This window comes from Bombina bombina, chromosome 7, assembly GCF_027579735.1.
Source record: "Bombina bombina isolate aBomBom1 chromosome 7, aBomBom1.pri, whole genome shotgun sequence".
Classification (NCBI taxonomy): Eukaryota; Metazoa; Chordata; class Amphibia; order Anura; family Bombinatoridae; genus Bombina; species Bombina bombina.
Window position 1 is genome coordinate 223,462,011 of NC_069505.1, and position 16,585 is coordinate 223,478,595.

General features: G+C 36.2%; 1 protein-coding gene across 1 annotated transcript in view; it reads left to right on the plus strand.

Annotated features, from left to right (window-relative positions):
* The window catches only part of INSC (INSC spindle orientation adaptor protein), a 378,936-nt gene that overhangs the window by 314,665 nt on the left and 47,686 nt on the right, over positions 1 to 16,585 (plus strand). The window contains exon 7 of the mRNA XM_053720626.1: positions 7,523 to 7,701. Within this exon, the coding sequence (XP_053576601.1) occupies positions 7,523 to 7,701 (179 nt within the window). The remainder of the gene's footprint in view (positions 1 to 7,522; positions 7,702 to 16,585) is intronic.

Below are 16,585 nucleotides of genomic sequence, written 5' to 3' on the forward strand. Positions count from 1 at the left end.
CTTTATCCTTATTTTGTTGTTTGAAATATCTGTTTTTGCATGTTGGAACCACCACCTATGCTGAAACTTTCAATACTGCAGAATAGGCTATAGAAAATGTATGTGAACAAGAGACAACATACAAAATCATACTCCCATTGGGCGTGGGGGAAAGAGGTACTATTTTCAATGTCTCTATGTTTTGGTCTTTTATGCATATGAGGCCTTTGTGTATATGAGAATATATATAAGATAAGTATGTATATATCAGATAGTGAGTAAGGGGGGTTGTGTGGACAATGGGGTCCTAATTTATTTTTTAATCCATGAGAGTAATTGCTGCCTAAGGTTATCATAGCTATAACCGAGGTTAACCACTGAGCACTTGATATTATTAATGTGCACTTTGCACATATTTGGTTATATATACCAAATATAGCTGTTGATAAACATTAACGTTCTGGTGAATTCATTTTGGCCGTGAACCATTAAGCCTTTAACAACAAAATATATGTGCATTGCACATACAGCCAACTTTATTCACCTGCATAAACTCCAACTGGTAGTAGTGACATAAAATCGTGTGGATGAGAGGAATATCCGGACGTATAAGCACTATATTCAGTAGCAGTGCAAACCAGTGGAGACATAAGTGGCTTTAGCCATACATTCATATAATTGTGTGAATGTAAGCAGCAAGCCGTAAACAGTGTGTACGTGCTTCATAGAATACAGGATAGCTTATTGCAAATGCACCCAAAATAAAGTATATTGATACATAGTTGCTATTAAACAGATGTGTAGTAAATAAGCCGGCATTGATACTAGGTGGCTATTATATGCACTATGGGCTCCATGTACTAAGCAGTCAGCGAGCTACCCGCAACAAATCTCGCGTCAAAACTCGCAAACTGATATGTACAAAGCCGTCAATTATGTTAAAACTCGCATCTTTAAAATTGCGAGCGTACTTATCCGCCAAACCTCGCTACCGCTCCATTTTTCACTGTAATTAGACACATTTGACCACCAACTCGCCAAAAAACGAATGTACTAAAAAATCTATTTGTCCGCTCGCTACAATTTCCGCTCCCACCTCGCTATTTTTGCCTCGCCACCTTTTAGGTGGCGGGCAAGGTACAAAACAATAGGAAAGTCAATCTAGACGCCAGTCTAGACATATATAAAAGGCAGTAATATCAGCATTGTACTTACAGCATAACTGGCGTCTAATTTGTCTCTCATTTCCATGTACATAAATTGCGCCCAATTTGTCGACTGTAATTAAAGAGTAATCTATTTAAATTTGTATTGTTAGTTGTCAATCTTTATAATTATTTTTATATTAATATTTATATATTATCAGATCCAGATGAAGCCATATCCAAATTGTAAATAAATATTACAAAAATAACGCTCTGTTATCACTCTTCAAAAAATTTTGAACAATAATAAAGTTGTTTAGATAAGTTGAACTTTTATAGGAGCAAAATTCTATTCCCGCGACTACTATGATGTTCGTGACACCTTGCATGTCACGTGTTAATAATTGGCCAGACAATTCAACTGAAAGTTAAGTACCATCAGCTTAGTCGCGGCGAGCGAGGCGTCAAATTTATCAACAATCCGCAACTGCTCGCGGCGGGCTAGACTTGTCTATTTATTGGGGGAATATTAGTACATAGCGACAGCGGACACCATTTCGCCCGCGGCGAGTAATGGCGAGTTTATCCGCGTCTACAATGACGGATGAATTGACGGCTTAGTACATGGAGCCCTAAGTCTTGGTAAGCAAATAGTTACATTTTTGGCACTCCGTAGCAACATTATCCAAACAATCTATTATAAATTGTGAATAAGGGCTTTATAAAAAACAAGGCTGTAACATGAAAGTGTGTTCAGAAACAAATTTTACTGAGACATATTTGCAATTAAACAAGTGTGTGCCAAACAGCCACCACTAACACTACATATACACAATGTTTCATGGGCAATACTAGTTATATGCTTTGAGACGTACTTTAATGCAGCATTTTCAATTGACCATTAACAAACCCCCTTTACACAATTATATCCAGTATTTACTGCTCATACCAGTACTGCTAATTACTAACATACATAGATCCTGTATACTGGGAAACAATTATATGTATGCTGTCTCTTGCAATATTACAAGAAGCTTATGATAACACAAAATAGACAATGTTTGGAATAACCCAATATTAAATTTACCCTCATAGCAATGTGGATTATTTATTATTCATAATACCACTGCCATAGGTCAATACAAACAGACAGATGTCCCCCCTTTTTTTTACATACTGTACAGTTGATGTAACTACTGACTTCTATTACTAATACCAGACTGAACAGTTCTTATGGTTATAAGAGACTAATGTGTTCCTGGTTGATTCAATATCACAACATTTTCTGAACATAAACAGCCTCCAAGATATATGAATACTGTTTATCTCTTGTGTAAATAAATGCCTATGGAGGACAATGTGAAATATAAAATGTATACAATTATACAAAGTAAAAGAACGATATATTGTGTTCAGTTAGCAAAGAACAACTAACAAGGGTGAGATGAGAAAATGTAACAATTTAATAAAATAACATAAAACAATGAAACGGAAAAGGGACGTCTCCCTTATTGCATAAATCGGCTCCTAAAAATAGCCTGGTATGAGCTAAAAGTCACTTGCGCATATAAAAAGTAAAATTATACAATGCAGCCAGGGCCTGTGGCTGTAAAAATAAGATGAAGGTACCTTGAAGTGTCTGTAGTGGGTTCCAATGGAATCCTAACTGATGAGAGGAAACAAATGTATTGTGACCTTAGTGGACCGATCTGGCAGCTTGTGTTCACTTTGTCGTTACCGGCCGTTATCTGAAGGCAGCTTTTTGTGAAAGACTCACGTGATCCTTCTGACATCACTGTTGAAGTAATTGAAAATCAACTAATTACATCTACTCATTTCAAACAAGTGGATGCCAATAACTTCATACACTATAAAAGTTGTCATCTGGAGAGGTGGAAAAATAATATTCCCAAGGGGCAATATTTAAGAATAAAAAGAAATTGCTCTAGGAAAATAGACTATGAAAAACAAACACTAATTTTTGAAAATAAATTTAAGGAAAGAATATATGATGAGAAGGTCATACACTTGGCAAAAGAAAAAGAAGATAAAATAGATCGAAAAAACCTTCTATCCTATAAAAATAAACGAAGTGCCAACACCAATGAAAAAAACCCAGATACAATAGAAGGATCTTTTATTACAGGCTATAATTGTAACAACAAATTAATTAACAAAACTTAAAAAAACATTGTCACCTAGTGCAAACAGACCCCATAATAGGAGATAAAGTACCAGAACATCCTAGGATAATATATAGGAGAGCAAAAAAATCTGAAAAGCACTTTAGCTCAGAGTGAATTAAGACCAAGAAAAACTCATAGTCAAGAGATAAATCTAAAAGGAAATAAAATAATGGGCTTCTTTCCATGTTTTTGTTGTCGATCTTGCAAATACAGCTGCGAATTGAAGGAAAAAGACGATTTAAAAGACAATTTAAAATTGAGGACACTATAAGGTGTCAGGATAAAGGAGTAAAGGAGTTATCTATATTATTGAATGTTCGTGTAAAAAATATTACATAGGGGAAACGACTAGAACCCTCCGGGAAAGGATTAGGGAACACCTTTCATGTATTGATAGGGGAAACCTCGATACACACCTATACTCACACTTTAGAGAAAGTTCATAAAAATAACCTTAAACATTTCAGATTTTGGGGCTTATCAAAAGTCAAACAAAATTGAAGAGGGGGCAATTTAGAAAAACAACTTTTAAAATTAGAGGCAAAAATGATCTATAATAAGGACACGCTACATCCAATAGGATTGAATTCAGAGTTAGATATCTTCCTTTCTTATAATCTGTCCTTGTCAAGTGTTTGAATATATCATACTCTCTATTCTACTACACCTCATATAGGTATATAATATATCCTTACAGGTTCTAACTGCACTGACCATTCATCCCTTTCCCCACCGTTCATTACCTGCCCCTGTTGGGTCTTTCTTTAAAAGGTACATTATATATTTGTACAGTTCTTATATATATTTGTGAAATATCTATTTTGATATGTAATAAGGGATTTCCACATTTAGATTGAAACCAAGTCTATCTTTCTCCATTCCACCTTAAATTAATTGAATTGTATACCCAATTACAAACGTTGGAAGTGTTTAAATATCTTACAAGGTGACTCAGACAAACATGTCTTGATAAAGCCTAAGGGCGAAATGCGTTGACCTTGACATTCTTTGTCACCTTGTATCCTGGCTTATTGTGTAATCAATAAGGATCTACTCTGACCTAAGGAATTACTACCTGCAATAGGAAGCCGCTGAGTAGTTTCCTTTAGGTACTACTGAGTCATTTAGTCGCTACTAGCGACCGCCAAGCCTACAAGTTATTGTAGGCTTATTTCTGAATAGATTATTAAGGAATGTGTAGGATGACTGCATAAATAGATACATTGTATACCTAACGATACATAGAATGAATGCAAGGATACATTGTATAATGTTAACTACTGAGAAGTGTGCATAGACAGTTATTTTTAAATAGGAAGATAATAAGCAGCAGTTATTAGGAAATATTAGTTTTTAATATAGTCCAACACCTGTGTTTTATATTCATTTTAGAATTTAAGTCATTTTAGAATTTAAGTAATTTAATTTCACATTTTATATCATTGTTTAGATAGGGTATTTATTTTAAACGTGTAATCTATCAAAATGTATAAATGGTAAATAATTTTAATAAATATTACTTTAAATTTTATTAGAGATTTGTTGTGGAAAATATATATTTTTTGGAATACACATTGAGACTCTTTAGGAACAGCAGATTTGCGCCACCTATAGTATACTCTTCTAAGTTATCCTGAGTTACTACCTAGTGCTCTTCACTAATACAAGTAATTGCAAAGTCCACTAAGTCATTGAAAGTGACCAAAGACTGTTTAGTCACTGAAAGTGACCGCCAAGTTTATTTTCATTGTCCCCCAGGACTTCCTTCCACTGTTAGGAAATAGTGGACATGGATTAAGGATACATATCCTAAATACTCTTTACAACATATTCTACTAGGATCTCCTGCAACACAAAGTGTCTCTACATTACCAACCATTGATCCTGTTGCCAAGATTGCAACAGTGACGTCAGAAGGATCACGTGACTCTTTCACAAAAAGCCGCCTTCAGATAACGGCGGTAACGCCAAAGTGAACACAAGCCGCCAGATCGGTCCACTAAGGTCACAATACATTTGTTTCCTCTCATCAGTTAGGATTCTATTGGAACCCACTATGGACAATTCAAGGTACCTTCATCTTATTTTTTCAGCCACAGGCCTTGGCTACATTGTATTATTTTACTTTGTATATGCACGAGTGACTTTTAGCTCATACCAGGCTATTTTTAGGAGCCGATTTATGCGTTTCATTTTTTTTTATGTTATTTTATTAAATTGTTACATTTTCTTATCACACCCTTGTTAGTTGTTCTTTGCTAATAGAACACAATATATTGTTCTTTTACTTTGTATAATTGTATACATTTTAAATTTCACATTGTCCTCCACAGGCATTTATTTACACAAGTATTTCACTTACACTATATTCTTTTTGTATATTTAGATCCGTGCTTTCAGCGCTAAACTCTCTTTTTTTACACTTTTTATACATTCTTGTTTTCTTTGATTGGAACACAGCGCTTCTACTTTTCTTTCTTTACACTGTTTATCTCTTGACATTACAAAAGCACCTATTAAAGGCCATTTATACAATAGCCAAGAGATAACCTTTTCAGTTTTGATACACAGCAATTTACTCTCAATTATTTTAATATAAATACCCATTTTTTAATTTTTGATTTTTAATAAAAGTTATGTTTTAAAAATTCCCAGCCTCACATAAGTCTGGACATAGAGTGCTATTTAAGCATCACTTTCTTTGGAACTTTTTCCTAACTTCAAAATAATAATTGATGCTAGCACCACTCCAAATTATAAATTCTTACCAAACAATTTAAAATAGGAAATATACTCTAATTTAAGAATAATAAAACTATTTTTTGGGAGCTTGCCTATATAGTACCACTGCCTGTGTGTGTGTGTATTTTGATAAGATAGTGAGTGTATAGAAGATAGAAAATGTGCTCTCCCTTTGAATAGATTTTTGTTGAAATGACCAAAAATAGCTACTTTGTCTGCCAAAATTAACCTAAAAGAAAAAATTCCCATAGATTTTATATGCTGCATCTGGTATAACAAGTTACTGGAAACACATTAACCCCTTGTGCCAAATGGACATAGGTACTACATCACACAGTACTTTGCCCAGCATAATGTGTTGACGTAGTGCCTACATCCAAAACTGTGGTGCATGTTGTGGTCCTGGCTGTCAGCTTTGACAGTAGACACTTTAGCCGGGGGCAGAAGGCATCTGCCATCATAAGATAAGGGATGGCAGTACGCAGTAGGGGGGAGGAAGAGATCTTTTTGGGAGGGATAAGTGAGGTGGGAGGTGTCAAGTGGGAGAGTAATACCTACACTACAATAATATTACCCTTGCCAGCCAACTTAACACCTCCACTGCCAGGAATTTCAGAAGTGTGGTGTGCAGCTGCCATTAAAGGCCTTAAAATTACCAAAAATCAATGTCAAAACCATGCATGTCTGCTATTGCTGAATAAACAGGATTGCAGAGAAGCTTTTACAACCATTTGTGTTATGGCTGTATAAGAAATATATATATCATTTCAGTGAGAAATGCAGTTTGTGAAAAATGTTAATGATTTTTTTTGCATATGATTGCATTTAGTGGCGAAATGGTAGCATAAAATATAACAAAATTGGCATATATTAATATCTTTGGTTTTCTACTAAAGAAAATATATAGGGGCATATTCATGGAGCATGATGCCCTGTGTTTCTGGCGAGCCTTTAGACTCGCCGGAAAGACAAGTTATAAGGCAGCGGTCTAAAATCCGCTTCTCCATAACCTGTCCGCCTACTCTGAGGCGACAGACAGAAATCGACAGAAATCAACCCGATCGAATACGATCGGGTTGATTGACACCCCCTGCTAGCGGCACATTTTTAAAGCTGCAGATGCAAATTCAAATCCTTTGCAGTACTGGTGCTTGCTCATACATGCCTGAAACTGCAAGTTAAGAAACAGCAGTCTTATGACCACTGCTTCCTTAGACATGTGGCACAGTTAAAATATTCCAGACTGATTTTGTTAGGGGTTTTTGACAGTCCCATCTTTTATGTGATTGGTTACATGAGAACAGTGGAAGGTTTGCACAAATATTTGCAGTTGCCTTTAAATATTGGCAAACAGGTTCCCAGGCTAGAAGCCTTGTCTGTTCTCGTCTTGACAAATAGAGGCCTTAGTGTCTGTCTTAATTTCTTTATCTTTGTCCAAAATGCTAAGCTTACTTTTTTTTTTATTCCTAGGGCTATGTGAAGAAGCTTCCTCTGCAGAAGTTTTTCTACTTGCGTCTGCTGCATTAGCTAATATAACATTTTTTGACACGCTTGCTTGTGAAATGCTGCTTCAAATGAATGCAATGAAAATTCTTCTAAATGCTTGTTCTGACAAACAGCGGATAGACACTGCGTATGCTAGAGATCAAGTAAGTGAAAACTCACTATAAACGTCTATAACTTCTATGTGTCAAAGTATGCCTTTGTATTTTAGATCACTCCTGATTTTTTAATTCATGGACAAGCACCAACTGTCCGACACAAAACAATTCACTCACCATTTATCCTACAAAGTAACTTGAAACTTGGACTTCAAATATGAGCACTATTGCTTTTGCTAGAGCAATGTTAACACACAATAACACAATATTTTTGCTCTTATGTTCATTTAATTATGGGATTGGTTCTTCCTGAATCCTTTTGTTGGTGTGTTTTTGGCTCTTGATCCATGTTTCTCAAGGTCTGAGTGATCCCAATCCACGCAATAACACTATTTTAATATTGTGAAAAGTTTAGATAGAATCCAGCAGATAACAGGAAAATTACCAGTGCAATGCATGGACAAGAAAGTCTTTGGCATTCACAATCACAGGATTTGCAATTTATTTCAGAATCAAAATTAAATGGGCACATTAAATGCAACACACAAAGGTAGTTCTTGCTGCTGTTGTTGGAAAATGGAGATTGAATCTTGTGTGAGTGAGCTAGCTCGGTTGTGTTTGACTTGGAAAAATTTGTAATCAATTTGTTAATTAAAAAAAAGTCTGTTTTTCCCATATAGGAAAAAAAGGAAAGATTGGAAATTAACCCCTATATTGTTTAATAACATTAAAATCATAACAAAATTGTTCCTCAAAATTTTTACTAAATGGAAACATTTAAATTTATTTTGAAATTACTCAGGAAATGAGTAATGTAAATTACATGTGCAAAAAAAAAGCACTGTAAAATTTGCATTTTTTAGGCATGTGCATTTGTTTTGTTACGAATGTTATTTCATAAAACAATGTGGATATTCGTTTCATTTTAACAAAACGAATATCCGAATGAATGAACTAATTTAAAAAATAACAAATATAATTAATGAATATATTTGTTATCCTTTAAATTAGGTGTATTACTTACATTTAGTGTGCTGGGGAGCTGTGCTCTCTTCTTCATAGACTCCCGGCCCGCTCTAATTCTCCTATTAGTGTGGCTCCCCAGCGCTCTACACGTACATTAGCATGGCAGATCTCTTGTCCTTTAGCACAGGCGGGAGATGTGATAATTCAACCTTCTTTACAGAGTCCAGGGCCATGCTATTAGGAGAATTAGGCCCTAATACAGAAGTATCAAGGTGACAGGAGTAGATTACATTTACATTAGTTTTAATGACAACTAATGTAAATGTTAATGAAAATTCAATATTCGATTCATTTAAAAAAACAAAACAAATACCAATAGTGCAGCACACGAATATTCTGAATAACTATTTTTTTAGAATAATTGTTTCTAGTGGATGTCCGAAACAAATTATTCAGTGCTGCACAAGTCTAGTATTTATAATACGACATTTAAATCAAATTGTTTTCATTGTTGTAAAATTAGTGTTCCCGCCTCTGTTAGAGGACCTAACAGGGGGGTTAATGTAAGTAGCCAAAATACTCCAAACACTTATTACCCTAACAGAAAAGCACACGTATACAAAACGAGAGGTGAATGTAGAATAATATATCCTGAAAACAGGGTGATCTGATTGGCTACAGTGCAACAATTTGATCATCAAGCTGTTAGTTTTCTTAAAGGGACAGTATACACTCATTTTCATATAACTTCATGTAATAGACACTACTATAAAGAATAAGATGCACAGATACTGATATAAAAATCCATTATAAAACTGTTTAAAAATTTACTTAGAAGCTGTCAGTTTGGCTCTGTTGAAAAGGTAGCTGGAAAGCCCACTGCGAGTGGCAAATAAGACATTCCCCCCCTCCCCCTTCTTTTGCATATGAAAAGACGCTTTACACAAACATCAGCAAGCTGGAGAAGGTAGCTGACAGTATTCACATAAAACTTTGGGGCTTGGGGCGCGATCCAATATCGATCGCAGTTTGCGGCGCAAGCGAGGGAACCGGCGTCGCCCGCAGTTTCAGCTCGCAACTCGAGCCATCCCATATAGGTCGCCGTCAGATGCTAATGTGCCGTAAGTCTCACAAACCAGCGATGTCCAGAAATCTGCGTAAGTACAAATTTCTGGCGTCGCCAGTGACTTACGGCACGTTAGAAACTGCCGGCGCCTATAAAACCTGACTAAAGTTTAAAACACCCGCACTGTCTAACACGCCTCCCTAACATAGCCCGCACTGTCTAACACGCCTCCCTAACATAGCCCGCACTGTCTAACACGCCTCCCTAACATAGCCCGCACTGTCTAACACGCCTCCCTAACATAGCCCGCACTGTCTAACACGCCTCCCTAACATAGCCCGCACTGTCTAACCCTCTATCCGCTATCCCCCCTCACTAGCCTAACAATAAAAAAGCTATTAACCCCTAAACCGCCGCTCCCGTACCCCGCCACCAGCTATATTATATCTATAACCCCCTAAAGTGAGCCCCTAACACCGCCGCCATCTATATTAAAATTATTAACCCCTAATGTAAGCCCCTTACACCGCCGCCATCTCTATTAAAATGATTAACCCCTAATTTAATCTACCTACCCCGCCGCCAGCTATATTATCTATATTAACCCTAAGTATATTATAGTTAATATAGGTATTATATTATATATATTAACTATATTAACCCTAATTATATTAGGGTTAATATAGTTAATATAGTTACTATAGTATTTATATTAACTATATTAACTCTATCTAACCCTAACTAATTTTATATTAAATTAATCTAATTCATTTATAAACTAAAATATTCCTATTTAAATCTAAATACTTACCTATAAAATAAACCCTAAGATAGCTACAATATAATTAATAATTACATTGTAGCTATGTTAGGGTTAATATTTATTTTACAGGTAAATTGTTAATTATTTTAACTAGGTATAATAGATATTAAATAGTTATTAACTATTTAATATCTACCTAGTTAAAATAATTACCCAATTACCTGTAAAATAAATCCTAACCTAAGTTACAAATACACCTACACTATCAATAAATTTAATAAACTACAAACATCTATCTAAAAATACAATTAAATTAACTAAACTAAATTACAAAAAAAAACAAACACTAAATTACAAAAAATAAAAAAAAGATTACAAGATATTTAAGCTAATTACACCTATTCTAAGCCCCCTAATAAAATAATAAACCCCAAAATAAAAAAAATTCCCTGCCCTATTCTAAATTCAACAAATTTCAAAGCTCTTTACCTTACCAGCCCTTAAAAGGGCCTTTTGTGGGGCATGCCCCAAAGAATTCAGCTCTTTTGCATACAACAAATACAATACCCCCCCCCATTACAACCCACCACCCACATACCCCTATTCTAAACCCACCCAAACCCCCCTTAAAAAAGCCTAACACTACCCCCCTGAAGATCTCCCTACCTTGTCTTCACCACACCGGGCCGAACTCCTGATCCGATCCGGGCGATGTCATCTTCCAAGCGGCAAAGAAGAATTCTTCCTCCGGCGACGTCTTCCTCCAAGCGGCAGCAAAGTCTTCATTCTTCCGGCGGCATCTTCAATCTTCTTTCCGATCAGCCAATAGAATGCGAGCTCAATCTGATTGGCTGATTGGATCAGCCAATCGGATTGAACTTGAATCTGATTGGCTGATTCAATCAGCCAATCAGATTTTTTTAACTTAATTCCGATTGGCTGATAGAATCCTATCAGCCAATCGGAATTCGGCGGACGCCATCTTGGATGACGTCATTTAAAGGTACCTCATTCCAAGTTCAGCAGTCGGCCGGGATGGATGCTCCGCGGCGGCGGAGCGAAGAAAGAAGATTGAAGATGCCGCCGGAAGAATGAAGACTTTGCTGCCGCTTGGAGGAAGACGTCGCCGGAGGAAGAATTCTTCTTTGCCGCTTGGAGGATGACATCGCCGGAGGAAGAATTCTTCTTTGCCGCTTGGAGGAAGACATCGCCCGGATCGGATCAGGAGTTCGGCCCGGTGTGGTGAAGACAAGGTAGGGAGATCTTCAGGGGGGTAGTGTTAGGCTTTTTTAAGGGGGGTTTGGGTGGGTTTAGAATAGGGGTATGTGGGTGGTGGGTTGTAATGGGGGGGGGTATTGTATTTGTTGTATGCAAAAGAGCTGAATTCTTTGGGGCATGCCCCACAAAAGGCCCTTTTAAGGGCTGGTAAGGTAAAGAGCTTTGAAATTTGTTGAATTTAGAATAGGGCAGGGAATTTTTTTTATTTTGGGGGTTTATTATTTTATTAGGGGGCTTAGAATAGGTGTAATTAGCTTAAATATCTTGTAATCTTTTTTTTATTTTTTGTAATTTAGTGTTTGTTTTTTTTTGTAATTTAGTTTAGTTAATTTAATTGTATTTTTAGATAGATGTTTGTAGTTTATTAAATTTATTGATAGTGTAGGTGTATTTGTAACTTAGGTTAGGATTTATTTTACAGGTAATTGGGTAATTATTTTAACTAGGTAGATATTAAATAGTTAATAACTATTTAATATCTATTATACCTAGTTAAAATAATTAACAATTTACCTGTAAAATAAATATTAACCCTAACATAGCTACAATGTAATTATTAATTATATTGTAGCTATCTTAGGGTTTATTTTATAGGTAAGTATTTAGATTTAAATAGGAATATTTTAGTTTATAAATGAATTAGATTAATTTAATATAAATTTAGTTAGGGTTAGATAGAGTTAATATAGTTAATATAAATACTATAGTAACTATATTAACTATATTAACCCTAATATAATTAGGGTTAATATAGTTAATATATATAATGTAATACCTATATTAACTATAATATACTTAGGGTTAATATAGATAATATAGCTGGCGGCGGGGTAGGTAGATTAAATTAGGGGTTAATCATTTTAATAGAGATGGCGGCGGTGTAAGGGGCTTACATTAGGGGTTAATAATTTTTATATAGGTGGCGGCGGTGTAAGGGGTCAGATTAGGGGATAGATAAGGTAGATGGCGGAGGTTTTAGAGGCTCACAGTAGGGGGTTAGTTTATGTAGATGGCGGCGGGGTCCGGGAGCGGCGGTTTAGGGGGTAATAACTTTATTAGGGATTTTGGGGGGGGGGGGGATCGCGGTTGACAGGGAGATAGACATTGCGCATGCGTTAGGTGTTAGGTTTATTTTAGCAGATCGCGGTTGACAGGGAGATAGACATTGCGCATGCGTTAGGTGTTAGGTTTATTTTCTAGTTAGTTTAGGGAGTTACGGGGCTCCAATAGTCAGCGTAAGGCTTCTTACGGCTGCTTTTTGTGGCGAGGTGAAAATGGAGTAAGTTTTCTCCATTTTCGCCACGTAAGTCCTTACGCTGCATATTGGATACCAAACTGCGCGGGTTTGGTATACCTGCCTATGACCCAAAAAACTGCGGGCGACGGCAGAAATATACGGGCGTAACTTCTAGGTTACGCCGTATATGTGATACCAAACCCGCGCAAATATTGGCGTCGCCGGCTTTTGCGGGCGACGATTTATATCGGATCGACCCCTTGGTTAGGAGTCTGAAAATCAGAGCAATGTTATTTAAAAATAAGCAAAACTATACATTTATTTTAAAATAAAACTTTATGGGCTATATAAATAGATCATCTACAAAACATTTATGCAAAGAAAAAAATGAGTGTATAATGTCCCTTTAAGGCAGTTCCACCAAATGCATGTTACTATGTAGGGGCATAGGAGTTGCACTCTTAACTTGATCACAAACCTTCCTCATACCTCACAACATTTGTGGCTGGGTAGCAGCCTTTTAGGAGGTAATTGGGAGGCTTTTTGTGGGTGGACTGTGTTGGGAAGGGTGGGAACATGAGTGGTCATTGGGGGGATTGTGTGTGTGTCTGAATGGTCAGTGGGTGTGTCTTTGCAGTTTGAGGGTATTTAAAATTTAGCAAATAATGTAGTATTGCAGAGAATAATACCAGTAGAAAGCTTTGATGTATTGGTAGATGTATTTGCAAAAGAAATAGTATGGTTCTTATGCCACTTTACAGATCACTAGTTAAGCCTCATCTTGAGTGTTATGTGCAGTTCTGGAGGCCGTATCTCCAGAAGGATATGAACAAATTGGTATCTGTACAAAGGAAGCTACCAAAAGGGTACATGGTTTAAAAATAAAACTACTAGGAGAGGTTCAATGACCTAAATATGTATAGCTTAGAGGAGAGAAGGGAAAGAGGCGATATGATAGCAACGTCTAAATATATTAAAGGGACACTGAACCCAAAAATGTTACTTCATGATTCAGATAGAGCATGAAATTTTAAGCAACTTTCTAATTTACTCCTATCATCAATTCTTCTTCGTTCTCTTGCTATCTTTATTTTAAAAGCAGTAATGTAAATCTTAGCAGCCAGCCCATTTTAGGTTCAGCATCATGGATAGCGTTTGCTTATTGGAGGCTTACATTTACCCACCAATAAGCAAGCATAACCCAGGTTCTCAACCAAAAATGGACCGGCTCCTATGCATCACATCCCTGCTTTTTAAATAAAGATAGCAAGAGAACGAAGAAAAATTGATAATAAAAGTAAATTAGAAAGTTGATAAAAATGTCATGCTCTGTATGAATCATGAAAGAAAAAAATGTGGGTTTAGTGTCCCTTTAAAGGGCTTAGTAAAGTTGAGGCAGTGAGTATTTTTTTTTTTTTTTTGAATCAAAGATTTTTATTAAGGTAATTAGCAAAACAAAAACCACATGTAAACAAGAAAACAAGTTATTGGAAGATGAGCATGGCTGATAACAGTAGTAAATCACGATAGGCACATTGAGAACAGGTATATCCTACCGTATTACTAGCATACCTCGGATATGTACATTACAAGAATTACATTGATACCTTATAATTTTATTTATTTTGTACAAAATGTTACTAGTGATATATAGCCCCTCATGGGCATGATTTATAAACCTATATAGGTAGAAGGTTAGTGATGTATAGCCCCTCATGGGCATGATTTATAAACCTATATAGGTAGAAGGTTAGTGATGTATAGCCCCTCATGGGCATGATTTATAAACCTATATAGGTAGAAGGTTAGTGATGTATAGCCCCTCATGGGCATGATTTATAAACCTATATAGGAAGAAGGTTAGTGATGTATAGCCCCTCATGGGCATGATTTATAAACCTATATAGGTAGAAGGTTAGTGATGTATAGCCCCTCATGGGCATGATTTATAAACCTATATAGGTAGAAGGTTAGTGATGTATAGCCCCTCATGGGCATGATTTATAAACCTATATAGGTAGAAGGTTAGTGATGTATAGCCCCTCATGGGCATGATTTATAAACCTATATAGGTAGAAGGTTAGTGATGTATAGCCCCTCATGGGCATGATTTATAAACCTATATAGGTAGAAGGTTAGTGATGTATAGCCCCTCATGGGCATGATTTATAAACCTATATAGGTAGAAGGTTAGTGATGTATAGCCCCTCATGGGCATGATTTATAAACCTATATAGGTAGAAGGTTAGTGATGTATAGCCCCTCATGGGCATGATTTATTATCCTAAATAGGTGGAAGGTAGCGGGTTAATACCGCGGAAAAAATTCACCAGGGTGGGTGAATGTCTAATATAATATTACCCCCCGGGGACTAATGTTAAGCTGTGTGGGGGGGGGGGAGGTGAGTTAGAGAAATAGTCGGAGCTAGACAACCATCTTCTCTTCTACATAATGTCTCTATATACACTTATCTACATCATGGTGCCACATAAATGTCAAACTTAAATACTAGCAGGGCTCTTTTATACTGAATGCTTAAATATGCGTTGTTATGAGCTTTACAGCGTATCTGCAAAATCCATTAATGTTTAACTGTATAACCCCTTAGTGTTTTAAAATAGTGAAGGGAGGACATATAGAGGCTTAATAGGGGTACTTATACTAAGGGTGATATCCAACGTTTGCAGAGTGTAATATTGTAACACACATAGAATAAGACTAACCTGAGATTACATTACAATGGTTAAGTAACAAATAAATGAAAGATATCCTTTTACCAAACAAGCATGCAAGACAAGTAAATATAATACAGTGCTCAGGATTACCGTAAGTATGAAAAAGGTGTGCAATTAAGAGTTCTGTCACTTAAGGATAGCAAGTAATGGCAGTCAGTGATGACTTAAGTATATAGGGTAGAAAGAAATAAAGTTGCTCTCAGTATATAGAGTAAAATTAAATATATGCAATAACCATAACCTTAGGTACATTGAGGCTAATGGAGGTTGTTCTACATCAGAGTGAGCCAAAGTGGATATTTTATCTTGAGAGAGAGAGGCTCAATTACCATTTCTGAAGACTTCTTAAACAAAACATATCAGCCTGAATTGTGAAACAGGGTATAATACAGGAGGGGAGAAAATATCAAGTGAATAAGAGAAACTCCTGCCAAAGTTATGTATAAGGGGGGATATTAAAATATGTGGATTGCAAAGGTCTTTGGAATGAGCCCCCCTCCTAGGGAAGTGCCAACTATATGCGATGTGGGGGAAAGGAATGGGGATATGACCCGCAGACAACAAGTGCCGGCGGGAAAGGGAGGAGAGAGGCCCAACAGAAGTAGATGAATTGTCACATTAACAGCTTACACACAGGATGTATAACCAACTAGGATTACAGGTGTCATAATGTAGTGCGAAAAAATACAGATATAGAGATAGAGCACACCATTTCCTGGGAGAGTGCAAATGAAAACTGTCTGAGAAAGGCTTCAGGTTATCTCCACTGATAAGGAGCAAATAGGAGAATAAGAGGATTAATATATATTCAACAAACAAATTAACTCAGCATAATTAAGCAGAATAAGGAACTAACTCAAATTATAAACAGCACTTAACTTGCAAAT